The 20,242-nt window shown below is 63.8% G+C and overlaps 1 protein-coding gene across 2 annotated transcripts; it reads right to left on the bottom strand.

Annotated features, from left to right (window-relative positions):
• Positions 1–693: 693 nt before the first annotated feature.
• On the bottom strand, positions 694–19,843 carry RABL6 (RAB, member RAS oncogene family like 6). Of its 2 annotated transcripts, NM_001076817.1 has the most exons (15): positions 19,493–19,789; positions 12,279–12,413; positions 10,828–10,875; positions 10,462–10,514; positions 9,611–9,702; positions 7,753–7,893; positions 7,176–7,281; positions 5,998–6,101; positions 4,061–4,353; positions 3,694–3,844; positions 2,916–3,131; positions 2,611–2,821; positions 2,116–2,287; positions 1,414–1,472; positions 694–1,338 (listed from the first exon to the last, which is right to left on the bottom strand). In NM_001076817.1, the coding sequence occupies exons 1-15, from the start codon at positions 19,620–19,622 to the stop codon at positions 1,144–1,146; spliced, it is 2,106 nt and encodes a 701-aa protein (NP_001070285.1). In that variant the 5' UTR covers positions 19,623–19,789; the 3' UTR covers positions 694–1,143. The 2 variants fall into 2 exon arrangements, with proteins under 2 accessions (NP_001070285.1, XP_059747112.1); XM_059891129.1 differs by lacking the exon at positions 7,753–7,893 and having other exon boundaries at positions 19,493–19,843.
• Between the last annotated feature and the right edge of the window lie 399 nt (positions 19,844–20,242).

Below are 20,242 nucleotides of genomic sequence, written 5' to 3'. Positions count from 1 at the left end.
CCCCCCTCCAGCCCTTCACATGAGGCTGAGCCAGGAAACAGTCCAGGCTGGCAGATGGGCAGGGCGCTGGTGCCTGCAGCTCCCAGGGGCAGGGCAGCCACGTTCTGGCCTGTCAGCTGAGGGGCCCTTGGGCCAGTCCGGGTCAGTCTGGTCCTCATGGTAGTGGGCACTACAATGACAGCCAGCCTCACGAACTGGGTTACAGGTGCCCTTATGGGTCAGTGTGGTGCCCGGCCCCTGCCCAGTCATGGCTGCCCATCTGCGTCCTGGGTGTGGGGCTCTCTGGGCACTTGAGTTGGGGAGAGGGCGGCCTGCCCACCGCCCTCTCTTCGTCCTTAGAAGGCAGTCTGTACGCCTTTGGAGGGAACAGTTCTCGGGCACCTGTGGGTGGGGCAGAGCCCTAATGCCAGCCAGAGGGGCCTGCAGGGCTGAGGTCAGTGCCAGGTGGGAGCAGGGGTGCACAGCCGCCCTCAGGGGTGGGACCAGGTCCGCGGAGGGCGGCTGTGCTGGCCCGCCTGCACGCAGCACGGCGCGAGTGGGGCAGAGCCTGCCTGAGGCCTCCTACCCCAAGAGCAGTCACCTCTCGGGGAGAAAGGGCCCCATGGCCTGTAGGCAGGGAGCTCGGGACCTTCCTGCCCACCCACTTCCTGCCCACCTGGGCCGGGCCCCTGGCAGCAGCAGCACACACGGATGCGCAGTAAAACAGGAGAGCTTTATGGTCCGAGCAGTGTGGAGGACAGTGAAGGACACGAGTGCTGAGGGCCTCCTGCTCGGCCCGCGCATGCCCGAGCTCAGGTGCAAAGCCAGAGGCCGTGCCTGGAAAGAGCCACCCCCGCAGGGGCGCCAGCACTGCCTGGCCTTGGCACGCAGCGGTCCCGGGGTCGGGGGACGGAGGCCTGCGGCGCCGGCTGAGCCGCAGCAGGAAGCGGGGACGGCCCGCATGCAGCAGGCCAGGTGAGCGCGTGCAGCGGGCCGGGGGCGAGCAGGGGCCGGCGGGGACGCACCCCCCCTGTAAACAGCCTCACGGGCCTCCTCGGCCTGTCCCATCCCTGAGAAGCGCGGGGGGCCGGCTGCCCGCCGCCCCTCCCTGCAGGGCAGGCCTAGCCCCCAGCGCACGGGCCTCCGTGGTCCGCAGGACGGGGCCTAGAGCGCTTCGTAGTCGCCGCCGCCCCGGAGGGGGCCGCTAGGCGCCCCGCCGCCCAGAAAAGCCTCCAGCTCGTCCAGGGCCGTCCTCTGCGGGCCCCGGGGCCGCCGCCGCCGCTCGTCCCTGCCCTTGTCGTCCGCCCGTTCCCGGCTCTTCTTATGCTTGCTCCTCTTCTTCGCCGCCTTGTCTTCCTCCTACAGGGGCACACCGCGGTGTCAGGGCGGCTGGGTGAGCGGGGCCGCCCCAGGGCGCCCGGGGGGCTCAGGTACCTCTCTGCCCTTTTTCTTCTTCTTTTTCTTCTCCTTCGCGGGGGGCCTGCCCTCCTTATCTGCAGAGGAGAGGCAGCGTCAGTGCCCCGGCCCGAAGCCAGGCCCGCCCTGGGCCTGGCAGGGAACAGCAGCCTGGGTTAAGCCGGGGGTGGGCAAGTCTGGTCTGAGCCAGGGTCCCTGGGTCCCCAGCGTGAGCACAGCCCAGAGCCAGCACCTAGCCCTGCAGCCTCTGCCCTGGGTTTGGGCAGGGCCCGGGCCACTCCTGCAGACAGACGTCCTTTCCTCTCTGCTCTGGGGACGAGGAAGGCCCAGGGAGGCCCCAGGTCGGTTTCTAGGCTCCAGCGGCCCAGACTGGGATGACGCCAGGAGCAGGCAGCCAGAGACTGTGGGTCCCCACGGGCCCACAGACCAGGCCCTCTCTCTGCGGAAGGCCAGAAAAGCAGGGCAGGACCGCGGCCCAGAAGCGCTCCCGCCCACCGCCCGCGCCTGCAAAGGCCTCCCGTGGGCTGCAGGTCAGGTGTCTGGGGAGCTGGGAGGTGGTCAGAGAAGAGCGGGGCCACGCAGAGCAGGGCTGGGGACGGGGCTTCCGGCCCTGTGGGGGCCTGCCTGCCGCCCCTGTGCCCCTGCTCCGGAGCTCTGGGTTCAGGGCGAGGGCGAGGTCAGCTGGCGCCTGGCAGGAGGGGGCAGGCCCAACGCGGCTACCTTGCTCACTGCTGTCCTCGCGGCCCGGCTCTTCCAGCCCCAGCCCGAAGAGATCAGAGTCGTCCTTCAGTCTGAAGGAGGGGGCCAGGGGTTTGGGGGGTGCGGGGGGCTGCACGGGGCCAGCGTCCTCATCGGTCAGGTCGGAGAGGTCCTCTCGCACAGGGAACTCGCCCTGGACAGGGAGCAGGCGGGTCAACCGCAGACCCCCGCATCCCCCTGGCTGTCACGTGACCCCCAGGGGCTCCCGTTACCGCCCCAGGCCAGGGGCCCCCCAGTGACGATGGCCTGCGTGTGGCAGCTGTGACGCGGCAGCCCCCTAGCCATCCCCAGAGCAGGGTCAGCTGGGCCTGTTGTACATGGCGCCCCGTGGGGCAGCCCTGCAGTCCCCACGGGCCTGACCTAGCCCTGGGAGCCCCCACGCATCGGGCGGCACGACCCCCGCCCACCTGGCTGCCCTGGGCTCGCAAGCAGCACGGGTGCAAGGCTGGTCCTCACCGCTCTCCGCTGAGCATCTGAGTCGCTCTCAAAGTCCGGGTCGTCCATGACAAAGGACAGCATCTGGGCGGCGATGGGCCCCTCGGCATCGCTCTCTGACGACACTGGCTTGTCCGTGCCCTCCTCCAGCTTGCCAGAGGGGCCCTCGGGGCGGGGCTTTGCCGCCCTGGGAGCCGCGTCCCGGGGCGGCCCCAAGGCCTTTGTGGAGGACCTGGGGACGCAGAAGAGCGTCAGGGACCTGAGGCCGCCTCCTGCCTTCCCTCCCGCCAGGGCCCTGGCACCTCTTCCCTTCCGCCCCAACACACCGTCTGGTCTCTGGCTCAGGACACTTCTGGGGGGCCAGGACTGCAGCCTTGGGGTGCCCTGCCCCCTCCTCTGCCTCCTCCTCGCTGGACAGAGTGATGTCCTCGCTGGGCACGGGGCCCGTGGGTGGCAGGGGCCTGCTGGGAGGCTTATCTTCAAGGTCCACGTCGTCCTGGAAACCTGCCACCATCGGGTTCCCTGCCTGGGTCTCCCTGTCGCTGCAGGGAGGGCGGAGCAGTCAGAAGTCACGAGGAGGGCCCAGAGCACCCACTCTAGCCTCCAGGCCTGGGCCTGTGGGGCTGCTCCGCCCTGCGTGGACACGGCCAAGGGGCACCAGCTGCCAGGGCAGCCCTGTTGCGGGGGGCCGCCACATGTGTGAGAAAAGCAGGGGTGGGGGCGGGTCTGAAGGGGACGGGGTGCTGGAAGAGGGCGTGGAGGGGCCGCAGGTGGCCACAAGCCTGAGCCTCCCCTTCACACCCGCCCTGCCCCCGGGGAGAAGTGCATAGCGGCTCTTTTGCCCCAGGCTCCGTCCAGCAGGCCCGGCCTGTGCTCTCAAGCAGCAGCAGCCCAGGGTCAGGCAAGGGGGACGCCTGCTGAGTCGCGACACCGAGGAGTCAGGCTGTGACCTGAAGCTGCTCTCCCTTCCTCCTCCGCGCACCTCTGCTCTGTCCCAGCGCCCAGATGTGGACGGGCGTGTGTTCCCGGAGTCCACACCTAATGGGCAGAGGCCCAGGCTGAGGATGGCCCCAGCTGCCCGCTGCCTCTGGGCCCTGCCCTCACCTGTCACTGTCCTGGGGGCCCCTGGCTCCCAGTCTCTTCTCATCCTTGGCAGGGACTGTGTCCTCCAGGAAACTGCCGTCCAGGCTGTCTTCAGGAACGAAGTCCTCCACGTTCTGGACTTTCTGGGAGGCCTCTGCAGCTGGGGTCGGCTCTGGGGACAGTGGGTGCCAGCTCGTGCTCACCAACCCCCCCATCTGGCCCATGAACGGGATGGTACGGCTGGGCTGTGGGGCCGCCTGCCCAGGAGGATGGGGGACCTTGTCCCTCCCGGGGCGGGGGAGACAGACAGGGCTGCTCCCCTTCGGGAAGGCTGGGCCTGCCTCCGGTCCTCCCTGGGGTTGGGGTCGTCCCTGGAGGTGGGGCCTACCTGGGGGCGGGGGGGCCGCCTCTGTTGCTGGCGTGGACCCAAACAGCCGAGCGATGATGCTGCGTCGGGGAGGTGCGGCTGGCAGGGGCGGGGCTTCAGCAGGGGCAGGGGGTGCCGGGGGGGCCTGGAGGGGTGGCTGCAGAACCGGCTGGGGCGTGCTGGGGCTGGAGCTCCCCGTAGACACTGTGCTGGGAGGCACCACGGGGGACTGGGAGCCGGAGGACGGGCTCTGCCCACTGGTGGTCAGCGGGGATGCGTGGCCACGGCTGCGCGCCTCCATCATCTCCAGGAAGCTGCGGGAACGGACCACGTGAACTCCCCCCGCCCCGACACAGCCCTCCATGTGTGTGAGCGCACCGCCGCCCTGACACAGCCCTCCCTGCATGAGGTCCCTGGGGCTGCTGTGCTGATGGCGACAGGGTCCCTGCCCTGGAGTCCTGGGCACCACCTCCCCCTGGCTGAGGACACCGGCAGCATGGAAGCCTAAGCAGGGCCCTCCTCTGGGGGGACGAGCTTTCAAACAGGTGTGCAATGGAGAGCCGGTGTCCTTGCCTCTAGGCTGCTGTGTGGAGACGGGGAGGGGCAGGCACAGTACAGGGTCTTGGCGGGGGCTGGGGTGGGGTCCGCCTCCGACCTTGGCGGTCCCCCAGCGGCTCAGGGCAGGCCGCAGTGACACCACTGCTGAACCCCCAGGGTGCCGCCTTCTCCAGGGACTGTCCTGGGGGCTGGTGGAGGGTGGGCATCATGGGGGGGCTCCAGCTGCCACCTCCCCAGGGGACCTGGTGCCCACGTTCAGTTGGAGACCTGGCGGGAGCTGGTCAGCCTTGGTGGGGGTGGGGGTGTGGGGGCCGGCATCTGCAGCAAGGCCAGCCTGACGGGGTGAAAACACCCCCACCCTGCCGCCCCTCTGTGTCAGAACCAGTAGCTGGACCTGCTTCCGGGGAGGCCCCAAAGTCCCTCCCTGAGGCCCTGGGGCGGCAAGGAGACAGGAGGGTCCCACCAGAGGTGCAGGTGGAACAGCGGCTGCCCCGCCCCAAGAACACCCAGTAGAGCACAGGACACAGTTTAGTGGGAATTTGGGGCCAGGCCTTCCCCAAAGAGACATGCCCACCCCAGGAGCCAACCTGATCCTCGGGCAGACGGGGCTGTCCCGCGCTCTGGGTGCCCACGACCCGCCCTGTCGTGTGTCAGAGGAGTGCCTGCCAGGCCTGCTCTCCATGGGTCAGCCATCCCGCTGGACGCGCTCGGACAACACCCCTCCCTCTGCTATCAGGGGCCTGGAGGTTTGGGTTCCCCCCCTGTGCCCTCCCAGGGGCAAGGAGCTGTCTCCACGGGTGTCACCCAGGAACACCGACATCAAAACAGGGACAGGGCCTCGGCTGGCAAACAGGGCCGCCGGACGTGCAGGGGCCTGGGATGGACACGAGGCTGGTCAGCGGCGCCTTGGGCTTCACACCAGGTGGCCAGCAGCTGGGCCGGTCTGGACAGAGGCGGGGAGACCAGGCAGTCGATGCCCACAGCTGCACCAGGCCTGAGCACCCCCACCCCTGCCCCTGAGACAGGTGGCCACTCCATGCGCCCATCACACTCAGTGAGGCAGGCCCAGCGGAAGTGCTCAGTGGGCAGGGCGGCAGAGCCTATGTGCCTGACCTCCCATACCAGGGAGGCTGGGGAAGAGCCGCTGTCTCATCTGATTCCCAGGAAGAGCTGAGACCTGACTGCAGCAAGGCCCAGGGCCTGTACCAACTCAGAGCTGACGTGACTCGGTGTCTCTGAGCAGCAGCTCCTCGTGCAGACACGTCTACGTGGCGGGAGGCACGCACGTGCCGCCGCCGAGTGCAGAGCAGGGCTGGGGCGCAGCCTGGCCCAGCACGCACCCGCCTTCCCGCAGAGCCCGCCCGGGGGTCTGAGCGCGAGCGCGGCCCAGCCACACGCACATGTCGTAGTTCTGGTCCTCGGTCTCCTGCTGCACAGACAGCTCCTCCAGCGTGGCGTCTATGTCCAGCTGGTTTGTCTCCAGCTGCCGCAGCAGCGTCTCCCTCTGCAGACAGGAAGCAGGAGGCTGAGCCGGGGCTGTCCTGGTGTGATCAATTGCCCATCGGCCTGGCGGCCCCCAACGGACAAGGCCACCGCGGAGCCCAGAGCCCGCAGGGCCGCGCCCAGGGGCCAGTGAGATGCCTGGGTGGCTCCGTGAGGCTCGAGGGGCAGAGGTCGCAATGTGCGCAAAGCACCCGAGACAGCGCCCTGTTCACACAGGTGCCCTGAGGTTCGGGAAGCTCCAGCACTTGCTGAGACACGCGCTTCCTGCCGGCCCGGTGCTCCGTGGCAGGATGGCTTCCACTTTCCGCTCTGTCCACTGCTGCCCTTCAGTCCACGCTGGGGGTGTTTTCCTGCGACTGTGTGCATGCTGTGCTCTGACAGGAAGCTCAAGGCACCCCTAAGGGTGACGCAGATCAACCCCCAGGGTGCCCAGGGAAAGGGCAGGTAAAGGGTGAGTGCCTGCATCCTGGCCTTCAGGGGCCTCGTCTCTTCAGAAGGTGAGAGAGGAGGAAAGACAGCCGCTCTCACTAGTGAGCTCTGTACCCTTTCAGAGGAAGCGAGAGGCCTCTGCGGCGGCAAGAACCACAAACCAGCACCCCAGGGACGGACATGGGGTGCTGTGTGTCTGTGCTCCGTGATGAGCAAGGCTGTCACCTCTGGGGTCTTGCCTTGAAAGCCGATTGCTTGTCTAAGGTCAGACACTGAGCCAGACACATCTGAAGAGCCACTGCAGCCTGCAGAGCTGTGACTGTGACGTGTGGGGCTACTGTTGTGGCGAGGCAGGGGTGAGCTGAGCCAGGGTGCAGAAAGCCTCAGCCTTTTCTGTAAATCTAAGAGCATCCCCCCACAAAAGGGAGAGCGAGACTCCAGAGAGGGTGGCCAGCCCGGTGGGGGAGGGCGCGGGCTTCTCAGCCCCTGCAGCTGTCGGCAGAGTGCCCAGGCCCACGGCGGGGGCAGCGGGGCGCCCACGAGGGCTGGTCACTGCCACAGGCCACAGCACCGAGAAAGACCCGCGCAGACAAGCTGGGGAGGGCCCAGCTCCCCAACCAGCCTGGGGCACCCCGGCGGTGCTCACCTGAAGCTGCAGGAAGGGGATGTTGAAGAACCTGTGCAGGTACTTGAGGCCGAAGCTGTTCTTCATGGAGGACTCAGCGTAGCGGAAGTAAGAAGATCCCGGGGGCCTGTTCGCAGGAGAGCAGAGTCGGAGAGCCTGAGGCGGCCGGGGCAGCGGGGCGCACTGGGCCGAGGATGAACCCGGGCTAGGCCGTCCTGGGGGCAGTGCCCCCGGGCGCTGGGTCGGCCAGTGGGTAACAGGCCCACCGTCCCAGGTGGAGACACGAGGTTCAGGTGGCTCTGCTCGGCAGGGCGCCCTCTGGTGGACGCCAAGACCAGGCAGCTGGGGCCGTCTGCCCCTGCACGGCCTCACCGTGCACCCCACCCATGCTGGCCCAGGGACCGGGCCGACATCCCTGCCGCACACTGGGGGTGCTCAGCCGTGACCCTGCCCGAGTCAGTCTCCAGGAGGGCCCGGGGCCTGCAGCTGGGGGGGGGTGGCCAGGGCTCGGGCAGGGGCAGTGCAGCAGGCCGATCCAGGGGGACAGGAGCGTCCCGGTGGGGGGGTCGGGCGTGCCTGGGGGCAGCCGTGGGCCCACCTGTCCAGGTGGTCGAGGACGTCGCGCACGTCGTCGGGCAGGATGACGCGGTGCTCGCCCATGTCGCGGTAGTTCCCCAGCACGCACACGGGCACGTGTGTCGGCACTTTGGGCAGCTCCCGCAGGATGTAGTTGAAGGTCCTCGGGGGCACATGGGGGGAGAGGCCTGCCTGAGCCTCCACCCAAGGGCGTGGGCGCGGCGTCAGAGGACCCCCAGGGTGCACGCCACGTACCCTGCAAGCCACCCCGAGGGGTCGCCCCGTACCCGCGTGTCCCCAGACCCGTCCGCACCCTCTGTGGGCACCGTGTGCCCAGGCTGCTTTCAGTGGGGGCATGGGGCCCACGCTCCTGTCTCCTGAGTGGTGAGCAAGGAAGTGCACCCCCGTGCCCAGATTCAGGGCGCTCTGACCCGGAGCCCACCCACCTCTGGCCGCTGTGTGCACGCTCTGTGCACACTGAGCTCCCCGACTGGAAACGCTGGCGTGTCCCAGCGCCCTCTTCTGGTGACGGGGACAGCGCCCGGCACTGCAGGAGCGAAGTGGAGCCATGCTCCCTGGGGCTCTGGGGCAGCGAACCTCCCCACCCGCACCGGGTCTCCTGGGTGGGTTCAGCCTCCCTCCCGCCCCCTCCCCAGCCAGCAGCCTGAGGTGCGGGGACATCCATCTGCGTGGCTCCCCGTCCTCCTGGCCTCTGGTCACAGCTCATCCAGCCACGGCCAGGAGCTTCAGCAGTGGTGACAGGGCACACGAGGCCAAGGGGCCGTGCCAGCGCCTGCACTGCTCCCAGGAGGGGACGGCACCCCCAGCCCCGGGGCGGGCCCCCCAGGCCGGCTGTGCCCAGAGGCAGACCTGCTACTCCTGCAGGGGGTCTGGCCTCGAGCTCTGGGCACGCAGCGGCCCTTCCTGCTGAGCACCCTGCCGCCACTGGGGGCCACTCACACATGGACTGGCACCCTGTCCTCTGTGGGCACTAAGCCATCTGTCCCTGCAGGTGGGAGGGCGGGTCCCCAGAGCGCTAGGCAAGGCTGGAGCTGTGTTAGACCCCAGACACCCAAGTCACTGACGGGCACCCTGGGGTGAGTGGGTGAAGCCCGGGAGACTGTCCAGACATGACATGGAGGGCCCGTGGTAAAGGAGCGCCCACGCTGGGAGGGGCCGTGTCCCGGCAGGTCTCGTGGCGGCTTCGGGGACGGCCGGGCTGCTCCGAGCGTCCCCAGCTGCGCAGCCACCGCAGCTCCCCTGCATGTCCTCTCCAGGCAGCGCGCAGACTCGAGGCCACCAGCCTGGAAAGGCCTCTGGCAAGGCCGGCCCGAGTCACGCGGGGAGGACGCTCCTGTCGGCCACCAGCCGCCCCCCAGAGCCGGGGTCCCGGGCGTCAGAAGGGCCTGGCGCTGGGCCTCCTGCCACGGGTGGTGCTATCACAGCTCAGAGCCGAGGGACGAGGCCCCACCCACGAGAGCCCACGCAGACACGACCCTCGGGGCTGGTGGAGGGTGTCCCCACACCTCTGCACGTCCCTCTTTGCTCATCTTGCTCCTGAGCCTCGGCTGTGATGAGCCACAGCGGTGTGCCCCCCAGCGAGCCTAGGAACGTGGGATCTGGGGATCCCCACACAAATGGCCACTCGACGCTAGCAGGGCCGCACAGCTGGGGGGCGCATGCCTCCCCACCCCGGCCTGCCGCCTGGCGCAGACGTGAGCACCCCACCTGGCCCACTTCCAGACTCAAGTGCTGAGGCCCCCAGGCCGGTGGCTCCACGAGGCTGAATGGCCGGGGCGCTCCCAGCCCGAGGCTGGCCCTGGAGCAGCGCCGGGCGTAGTCTCGGGAGTTGCAACGCCCTCGCAGCCCAGCGTCCTTACCACTGCTTGGTGATGTCAAACATCATGACCACCCCATTGCAGTTCTTGTACACGTCCAGGAACTCCGCGTCCAGGGCCATCTCGGACTCCGCCTGCGGACGGGGAACCAAACCTCAGAAACGGGCCATGACCCACACGTGAGTACCCAAAAGACATCAAGTGTTTTTGTTTTGGGGAGGAAAAAAGTCAATACGAGGCTAACTGGCGCGGCCACACGGCCTGCCCTCAGACCAGGGCCTGCACTGCCTGCTGGTCCTACGTGTGGGGCTCACAGGTGCTGCCGTGGGCACTAGTGAGCTGAAGCGCGTCCCAGACCCGAGGACGCAGCCAGAGAACATTCCAGAACCCACACCAGGGACGCTGTGGTGCTGGGGCAGTGCAACGTGTCCATGAAGGTTGGGGACCTGGGCCGGCGCTCACGGAACCTTCCGGCACGCTGTCAGGAAGCCGTGAACAGAAGGCCCTCGAAGCTGGCAGAGCCCGTCACAGGTCAGGAGCGCTGCCAGTCGTGTGGGGTCCTCGTGGAGCCACAGGGGGCCCATGTGTGCCCAGCTACACCCACAGGCGCGCCTGTGCCTTTACGGGCCCGGCCTCTGCGCCAGGAGTGAGATGTGGGCTCTCCACATGAACACCTCCCAGGCCACTGCAGCCCCAAGTGGGGTCACGGACGTGAGCAGCAGCTCGGGTCAGTCCGCCACTCCAGGCTGCTCAGGAGTGGCCACTGCGTCCCTCCAGCGCCAGCAGATGCAGTCCTCGGGAGGGCCGGGCCAGGCGGGCAGAGGGGCTGAAGCACAGATGCCTGCTCACAACCGCCCCGTGAAGTAGGGGCCACGCAGGACGGACCAGCTCACCTCCTGGGGGTCGTTCTCCATCTTCAGGCCGTCACCTCGCTTCTTGCATTTTCCTTAAGGACAGATGGACACAGTCACGGGTGGAGGCGCTGTGCCCGAGGGCGGCGCGAGCAGGGCGGCTTCTCCCTGCGCCCTGCCCCTGGCAGGGGCCTCATGCCCGCGGGGCAGTGCTGGGCGCTCGCCCCCCACCGCAGACCCAAAGCCAACATCACAGCCGGCACGGAGCCCGGCCGCCGGCCAGCCCCCCTGCTCCTGGAGCCAACAGTGAGCCTGCCGGGAGCCGGGTCGAGGGGGCAGCGGAGGAGCCGCTCAGACAGCTGCAGGGTGGAGAGAGCCGGAAGAGAAAACTCGACGGGTATGACTCACCTTTGTCGACTACATCCCAGACTTCAACTTTCACGACGTCGTCAGTGGCTGAAAAGGGAGAACAGCAGGATCAGAGCCCAGGGTCAGGCTGCGGCTCCAAAGATGGGCCTCCAGGCCGTGCAGACGCCACACTCCCCCGGGCGCCGCCCCCAGGGCTCCTGCAGAGGCGGCAGGCGCAGCGTCCGGGACGCTCCTTCCTGGGAGGCGGGGAGCAACCTGGACGCGTGCTCAGGTGACAGGACCCCAGGTCCTAAAGGCACCCCTGAGGCAGGCTCGCGCCCAGCTAGTGCCCTGCGCCCCCGGCTGCTGCGGGAAAGCCTGGTCCCAGTGACTCCACAGCTGCTCTTTGGCAGCGCTGTCTAGGGGTCGCCAGCCTGGGGTGAGGTCCGGGGCACATCCCCAGCCGGTCGGGGGCTACCCACCTCCCAAGGATCCTGTGGGGAAAGGGGAGAGACGTACGTGCCACCCAGAGGAGGGACAGAGCTTCACCCTGAACCAAGAAGGGGCACCCTGGGGGTGGGGCCCAGTGCAGCCGGGGCAGGGTGACGCCAAGCCTGTGTGGCTGCCCAGACGGTGCCTGGTGGGCGCCGGGTGGGTTGGGAGGTCCGCTGAGGCCCGGGCATCCTGCTGCCGGCCTACAGGGCCTGGTTTTCTGATGACAGGGAATGTTTAAGACGGCTCAAAGGCCTTTTACTGTCATGATTCCCAAGCACGCAGAGTGGCTCCCCTGCCTCCCCGCAGGGTCCCTCCCCTGCCTCCCCGCAGGGTCCCAGCGGTCACCGACCCCCGCAAGGGGAGGGGGGCCCGCCATCCTGGTCATGCCCGGGTGGCTGCCAGGGGTGCTCTGCCCACCAGGTGATTCTGCCAGCAAACCCCTCCCGGGACCCTGAGGGGGTGGGGCTTCCCAAGGGCCGCAGAGAGCTGGGCTCCGAGGACTGAGGAGCCTGCCTGCTGAGGCCAGTGCAAGCTGTGGCTGGAACCAGCCCGACCCGGCCCGGCCGGTCTGCTCCGACAGCCAGGGTCCAGCCCCTGGCACTAATCCCCAAGTGGACAAATCTCCTACAGGAGCGGGGACTTCAGGGCGACCCCAAAGCAGCGTGTGTGGCGTCCCAGGGCTGACTCCAGGCTAGGGGTGACGGCAGAGCCTTCCCTCCCCGCAGGCTGCGCCCGCCCAACCCCAGACTGGGGGTCACAGGAGAGCCCCCTCCTTCCCCACAGGCCGAGCCTGCCTGACCCCAGGCTGGAGGGGTTACAGGAGAGCTCCCCTCCTCCTGGCAGGCCACACCCACCCGACCCCAGGCTGGGTGGGGGTCACAGGAGAGCCCCGTCCTTCCCCACAGGCCGAGCCTGCCTGACCCCAGGCTGGAGGGGTTACAGGAGAGCCCCCCTCCTCCTGGCAGGCCACACCCACCCGACCCCCGGCTGGGCGGGGGTCACAGGAGAGCGCTCACTTTTGTAGCTCCAGTGGATGCTGGTGACCTGGATCTCCTGCGTGGGGATGTACTCCTCCACGAACTTCTTGCCCTGCAGCCGGTGCCACAGCGCCGTCTTGCCCGTGTTCCTGTCCCCACGGATCACGATCTTCACTGGGAGAGAGCACAGGTCAGGCAAACAATCAGAGCAAGGCAAACCTGCTCCTCCGCAAGCATCCACGCACACCTTCTGCACACTCATGTCTGTACGCTGGCGAGCAAGGAGCCCTGGGGGAAGAGGCAGCGGGCACAGGCTGGAGAGCGGGCAGCCCTGCTCACCCCCAGGTCCCCAGGGCAGCTGGCCCACACCTGGGAGTCTGCACTCAGGAAGGCAGCCTCCGGAGCAGGCAGGGCTGTGCGCTCCCCTCCGCAGCCCTGCGTGTCCCACAGCTGCCCTTAACCTGCTTTCCCGCAGCCCTGCGTCTTGGGTGCAGGACACAGGGCTCCTCATGACACACGTGGGGAGATGGCAGGAAGCCTGGATTCTACCTTGCTGCCCAGCCACTGCTTAGGAGAGGCGTGCTCACGCACATGCCCAGGAGGACAGGGCGGGCTGGGGACAAGGTGGGGAGGGGGGCAAGGTCCCAAGGCGTTGCAGAGGAGTGGGCTTCCTGCCGCCTGCAGAGAAGGCAGGGGCTCGGCCTAAGAGTGTTCCAGAGAGCTGGGGAGCTCGGCAGAACCAGCGGGTCGGGGTGGAGCTGATGGCCTTGGGTGGGCAGCTGGGCCTCTGGGGAGGGAAGCTGGGCAGCCTGCAGGGAGGCGCTCTGGAGGCCACAGGCTGGGCTGGGGCAGCGTCTCCCCGGCTAGCACCGAGCGCCCGGCAGGGCTGGGCCTGGGGGCACAGACGCCATGATTCTCGCCCAGTCATTCTCTAGGGGGCTGTCTTCTCAGTTTCCAACAGAGGGACGCGAAGTCACCGTAACACGTTGACTGAGTGGCTGCAGCTGTGTACTCTTTATCCTTCATGATACTGGTTTTGTCTTTTTAATTCATCTTCCCAGGGGTTCATCAGCTTGGCCAGTCATGGGCACACAGCCTGTTTGGTTGGCTGGACGCCTCTGTTGATTCTTCTTAAAAAGCACCTGCTTCTGTTTTTCCCCTTGTCACTTACTTCCTTTTACTTCCTTGGGGTTTATCCTGCTCTCTTTCCTGGGTTTTCAAGCTGTATTCTCAGGTCGATGACCACCCCAAGTATATGGGGAATCACAAATACTTCTTCAACCCGTAAATTACTTAGAGACGTTTCCAAGTTTCCCCTCGGAGCTGTGCTTGTCGTTGTTCACTGCGGCCACAGGCGTGGTCCTTACGGCGCACACTCCCAGCTGTCTGTGGGGACCACGGGGGTTAGGGACGCGCCTGGGTCTGGGGGGCTGGGTGCAGGCGCCTGCTGCTCCACCGGGTCTTCCGCCCGCCGGGCCGGCTGTGTTCCCTGCACCCAGTCCCAGCGCCCACGGCTCAGCTTCCCTGTGGCCGATGTCTACCCAGGGCTTGGTCCCACATCCCCGCTTCCGGCCTTTCTGTGCCACTGTGAGCTGGACATCATTCTTACGCATCACACACCGGAAGGAAATCAAATCACAGTCTTCTTTTGCTGCTGAGTCTGCATGGTCGCCTTCCCTGGCAGCTGACAGTCTCCAGTCCCTGCAAGAGGTTCCCTCCCCTTTTTTCTGCCTTTTCACAATGGGCAAGGTTTTGTAAATTCCTGTTTTTGCCTGGTATTTACCTGGAAGATTCGCAAGTTATTTCTGCTCTTAAGCTTCTGACACACACCTTTGCCACGGTAAGTCTGAAGCCAGTGTCCTCGGCCCCCACTCAGACGCCACTCGCTACTGGTCAGCTCGGGGCTGTGTGCTGGCTGCGAGCGTTCTGGCCTCTCCTCCTGTGTTGTCCACGGCAGCCGCAAGGCCTGTTCCCCATCTCTGTGCCCTGCAGACCTCCTGCATCTCCCAAGCTCACCGTCCATCCGCCTGGAGTGCACAGCCCAGGATCCATCTCGGTAGGAGCCTGGCCCCCGCAGACTGCAGGGCTGATCACCTGCGTTTCTAGGCCGACGGGGCTACCCCAGAGCGCCATCGCTGCCAGCGTGGGGTCGGGCTCTCAGCTGCCCCTCAGCGCGGTCACTGACAGCGTGGGGTTGGGCTCTCATCCCTCTCTGAAGGCGCTCCGTTTGCTCCCTTCCCCTTCAGCTTTGCTGTCCTGAGATTCCCATGATGCGTCCAGCTCTGGGGTGTAGAAGCCGCAGCCTCAGGCTTCTCGGCGTTCCGTGTGCTCTGTGAGCCGCAGGAGAGCCTGGCCTGAGTTTCTGCAGTGGCCGCCTGTCCATCCTGCTCTTTGTTTCTGAGACTCCAATCGCACGTGTGCATGCCCGGCTCCATCCTGAGCCTGCACCTCGCCATCAGCGCACGCGCCACACGCATCCCGAGCCTGCATCTCCGTCAGCGCACGCGCCACACGCATCCCGAGCCTGCGCCTCGCCGTCAGCGCACGCGCCACACGCATCCCGAGCCTGCGCCTCGCCGTCAGCGCACGCTCCGTCTTCAGCTGGAACACTACGCTGCGTCACCCGTCCGCCGGCTTCTTGTCTTAGTGACCGTGCTTCTTCGTTTCTGGAGGGTCTCTTTGGTTCTTTTTCAAACACAACCTTTCTGTTCTGACTCTTGATATAATCTTACAACCGTTTCCTTCTTTGATATGTTTCCGGTCCCATCACTTCGTGGCAAACAGTGGAAACAGTGACAGAGTTTATTTTTTGGGGCTCCAGAATCACTGCAGATGGCGACTGCAGCCATGAAATTAAAAGATGCTTGCTCCTTGGAAGAAAAGTATTAAAAAGCAAATACATTACTTTGCCAATAAAGGTCCGCTAGTCAAAGCTATGGTTTTTCCAGTGGTCACATATGGATGTGAGAGTTGAACCATAAAGAAAGCTGAGCGCTGAAGAATTGATGCTTTTGAACTGTGGTGTTGCAGAAGACCGCTGAGAGTCCCTTGGACTGCAAGGAGATGCAACCAGTCCATTCTAAAGGAGATCAGTCCTGAATATTCATTGGAAGGACTGATGCTGAAGCTCCAATACTTTGGCCACCTGATTCAAAGAACGGACTCACTGGAAGAGACCCTGATGCTGGGAAAGATTGAAGGCAGGAGGAGAAGGGGACGACGGAGGATGAGATGGTAGGATGGCATCACTGACTCAATGGACACGAGTTTGGGTAAACTCCGGGAGTCGGTGATGGACAGGGAGGCCTGGTGTGCTGCAGTCCATGGGGTCGCAGAGAGTCAGACACAACTGAGCAACTGAACTGACCAACTTTAACATATATTTGTTTTCTATTCTGTTTTGAGAATGAAAAGTGTTAATTTTCTCTCCAACTGAAATCCTTTTAAAATCTGAAATCTATTCTTCAAAAAGCCAATTAGAAGAAAGTGTATAATACCAGAAATAAACAGAAAGACCTGGTTTCATCTGGTTAAAAAAAGTAACTGATCTCTACTTCTAAGTAAAAAAGTCAAATCAATGTTAGAAACTTAGACATCACTCAGATAAACTAAGTGATTCAATGGAAAACCTTTAATTAAGATTCACTCAAGAAGTGACAAGAAGCCCTGACCTGAGAAGCGTGTGGCCGTTTTACTGAACAGAACAGCTGCCTTTCTATCCTCTGCCTTTTATTCTAAGGAAGGAACACCACAGACACGGGATTGGCTAAGGGCTCCAGAATCTCTTTTACTCCCTGATTCTATAGTAATTCACCCAGACTGCCACACACTGCAAGCGAAACAGGGTATCTTTTTTTTAAAATACAAAAGAAAGCTGCCAGTCTATCCTGGATGGGAGTGATGCATTCCCTCTGCAGGAGGCAGGACTGAAACCCCACGATGCCCTTTGGTGGTGCCACCAGCAGGGGTCGCTGGACAGCTGGCCCCCTCCTGGCAGCTCCTCCCAACACAACCTCCAGGGTCTCTCTTCACAGAGTCCCTGGGATGGGGCATGGCGGGAGGGCCATGAGGGCCTAAGGCCATGTCTCCCTCTCTCCTTCGGCTTGGCCTCACGCTCCTCTCCTGACCTCACTGCACTGCGACACGCCCTCGGCCCTTCTCCGTGAGGCCGGCGCTGACCTTCGGCTCAGCAGCCCCAGCCTCAGCCCTCAGCCTGCTCAGGCCCTCGGCCGCCATCAGGCTGTGTGGCCGCTTACTCACCGTGTCTTGTGCCCGCTGCCTGCCTTCCACTCCCCCTAAATGTAAGCCCCGTAGCGCAGAGACTGTGGTCTGGGTTCTCACTGATGAGCGCTCGGTAAATATCTGCTAAGCAGATGAATGCCAGAGAAGGAAAACCTATGAAGAAAAGCGTGGAGCATGTCTCAGACAGCAACGCTTGGGGATCCGCACACCAGCCCTGACGGGGCAGGCCGCACAGTCTACCAAACGCAGCCGCTCATGTCTGAAAGGAAAAGCCCTTTCCCGGTGACCAACCTTTCAAAGCTTTCCTGAGTTCTAGCACTGAAATCTGACTGGCCAGGACTCTGAATGCAGCCCGGAGCAAGGGCATGGAATCCACAAGACCAGTGCATCCTCACTCCAGCAAACACAGCTGACCACCCGGGCCCACCCGGAGCACAAAGAGCAGACAGCTCAGGGACCATCCTGCCGCCTCACACGCGAATGGCTTCTGACCCACAGGTGTGGTCCCGTGGCTCACCTGGGCTTTGATGCTAAATGTGATGTGTATGCTGGGACTCTGCATGTGAGTCACTTCTCACCATCACAGCAATTTACAAGAAAACGACTTATCTGCCGCAGGAGAACAAAGTTCTATAAGAGCTCTTTACCCATAAAAATCCTGAGTCCATAGTTATCATACGGCTGGTGTGCTTCCTTAAGTAAGATGTTTTGGAAAGTAAGTACTAGAAATGTTCTTTTCTGCTGACTAATAAAGGAAGTAAAAAAGTTTGGAAAGTGCGTATTAGCCCACGACGGGGACAGCGTCAGCCTGAAACGTCACACAGGCATGGGGCTCGGCTTCTCAACCGCTCCACATTTCACTCATTGTGTTCCACATCAGAATCTGCTGCCATGCAACCCCAATCCCTGAAGTGGGGGCTCTTCTCTGGAAGGATTCCAGTGTCCTTTCTGCTTCTGACCCACCCCCCAACCCCAACCAGGGGGGTGTCCACCAGGGAGGGCTTTTCAGAAGGTAAACACTTTCCAGGCCAGTTTCCAAAGGAGGAAGATTAAGTTTTAACAAATAATACTATAACTAATAAAATTAAGGAGAGACATTACTTTGTCAATAAAGGTCCGTCTGGTCAAGGCTATGGTTTTTCCAGTGGTCATGTATGGATGAGAGAGTTGGACTATAAAGAAAGCTGAGCGCCGAAGAAGTGATGCTTTTGAACTGTGGTGTTGGAGAAGACTCTTGAGAGTCCATTGGACTGCAAGGAGATCCAACCAGTCCATCCTAAAGGAGATCAGTCCTGAATATTCATTGGAAGGACTGATGTTGAACCTGAAACTCCAATACTTTGGCCACCTGATGTGAAGAGATGACTTATTTGAAAAGACCCTGATGCTGGGAAAGATTGAGGGCAGGAGGAGAAGGGGACAACAGAGGATGAGATGGTTGGATGGCATCACTGACTCAATGGACATGAGTCTGAGTAAACTCCAGGAGTTGGTGATGGACAGGGAGGCCTGGCGTGCTGCAGTCCATGGGGTTGCAAAGAGTCGGACACGACTGAGTGACTGAACTGAATAAAATTAAATAACGGGAACCAAATGTGAATTATAAGACGTGTGAAAATGAGTGTATTTTTTTTTTTAATATTTACTTTTGGCTGTGTCGGGTCCTAACTGTGGCCCGCAGCTGTCTTTGCGGCACAGGCCTCTCTCTAGTTGGGGTGTGTAGGCTCACTGGTTGTGGCCCGTGGGCTTAGTTGATCCTGAGCATGTGGGATTTTAGTTACCCGACCAGGGATCGAACCTGTGTCCCCTGTACTGGAAGATGGATGCTTAATCCACTGAGCCACCAGGGAAGTCCCTGAAAATGAGTATTTTGATTTACTGTTCTCTTCTGGGAATGTGAGAGAATCACACACAAAATTGGGTAGAATACGTGCAAAACGATTCCTCTTTTAAATTCAAACCAAGTCTTTCCAATCAGTTTCTTAATCTGGCACATTGTTAACTGAAATACAGGGCTCATCACAGAGACTGGCAGGCTTCCCTGAAAGTCGGAAATGGGGGAATGTCCGATATCTTGTAGCAATATACAGAAATACTTAGGGGGGAAAGATTTAGAAGCAGAGAACACATTAAAACAAACAACTTCAAATACCGCTACCGAAAAGCCAGCAAGACGGAAAAACTTTAAAGAGGTCAAGAGGGCAGTCAGCGTCTAGGAGCTAAACTATTGTACATAATTTATAGCTGAGGACTGGAAACGATCTAGGCTTTCAGGGCATCGGGTAAATAACTCCTTCCCATAGAAGAGAAGGCTCTGCAGTAACAAGAGTCTGTTCCTTCTAAAGTTCTTCTAAATATATCTCTTACAAATGCTTCTTTTTAAAAAGGGGGAGCAAGAACCAGCTGCGCAGCTGACATTCTCTCTTCAAACTGAATACCAAGACTACAGAGAAACACCCCGTAGGTCAAACTAGCAGGCCAGCGGGATCCCCGGCCCCGTCCTCCTGCGCGTGGCCACACGGCTCGCGGGTGGAGAGCCCGCCACCCCTTTAAGGCCGGGTCACAGACCACAGACTCGCCCCCGTTACGTAAGAACCCCTCTCGGACGGGGTCACCTGGGCCAGTCAGGGTGCCGCAGACGCACCGTGCACGCGAGACGCACGCCTGTCCCCCCCGCCGGGCCAGCATTCCTGGGGAATGACCCACAGGCCAGACGGGAGAGCCGCAGGCCGAGGCGCCCGGCCCCCGGTCCTGCGGTGCTCTGGGCCCTCCTCGCCGGCCCGCATTACCTCCGGACCCCAAGGGAGCGCCCCGGGGCCCCCGCCATCCGCGCAGGCACGGACAAGGGCTCAGCTGGCCGGAATGCAGACAGCAAGGCCCTCGGGGTGCGACGAGTCCCCGCGCGCTTCCCGGGTCGGAGCTACCCGGATTCAGCGAGACTCGGGCGGCGCGGCCGGGCCCCCGCCCTCCCCACATGCCCCGCAGGCGCCTCCGCGCCGGGCCGCACTCACTGTTGTACTGCACCCCCTTGGCGAAGCGCCTCTGCAGCGCCTGGTTCATGGACTGCAGCCCGGCCGGGATGTTCCTGTCGCGGCCCGGCGCCTGCTCCGACCCCACCAGCTTCTTGAGCGCGGAGAACATCTTCCTGCTCCCACGTCCGAGCCCGGTACGGCCCGCGAGCTCAGCGGCGGCGGCGGCGCGGCGGTAGTCGCACCATGCCCCGGGTTCCGGCGGGCGAACGCCGGCCTGCAGGGCAGCTCGGGGGCTCAGCTGCGGAGGCTCCGCTCCGGCCCCCACGGCCCCCGGCGCGGCCGCTCTGTGCTCGTCAGCGCCGCCATCTTGGCGCCGGCTCAGCGGGGCGCAGAGCTACGGGGCGCCGCGAGGGCCACGGGAGTGCGGCGCGCGTGCGCATAGCGCTGCGGGCGTGGGGCGTGCAGCTACGGGGCGCCGCGAGGGCCACGGGAGTGCGGCGCGCGAGGTGCGCGGCTACCGGGCGCCGCGAGGGTCATCGGAGTACGGCTCGCGAGGTGCGGATGCGCAGAATGCCGCAGGCGCGGGGCGCAGGGCGCGAGGCGCAAGGGTACCGAGCACCGCGAGGGTCACGGGAGAGCGGCGCGGTGCAGGCAAAGGGCCTCGGACTCAGCAGTCCCGCCTTACGAGTTTGTCCCCCGGATTTCAGCTCAGTCCGGATCCCCGTCCGCGCCCCCGCCTGGACCCTCCTGCTCACCCTCGCCCCTGAACCCCAGGACCCAGATCCACAC

This window comes from Bos taurus, chromosome 11 (assembly GCF_002263795.3).
Source record: "Bos taurus isolate L1 Dominette 01449 registration number 42190680 breed Hereford chromosome 11, ARS-UCD2.0, whole genome shotgun sequence".
NCBI classification, from domain to species: domain Eukaryota; kingdom Metazoa; phylum Chordata; class Mammalia; order Artiodactyla; family Bovidae; genus Bos; species Bos taurus.
This window is presented reverse-complemented; position numbering and strand designations above follow the sequence as displayed.

Coding starts and splice junctions, on each gene's coding strand:
- RABL6 (NM_001076817.1), bottom strand. CDS start 19,622: ATGTTCTCCGCGCTCAAGAAGCTGGTGGGGTCGGAGCAGGCGCCGGGC. Junction 6,102..7,175: donor TCCCCTTCCTGCAGCTTCAG/GTGAGCACCGCC, acceptor TCCTGTCTGCAG/AGGGAGACGCTGCTGCGGCA. Junction 2,288..2,610: donor CAGATGCTCAGCGGAGAGCG/GTGAGGACCAGC, acceptor CTCCCTGTCCAG/GGCGAGTTCCCTGTGCGAGA.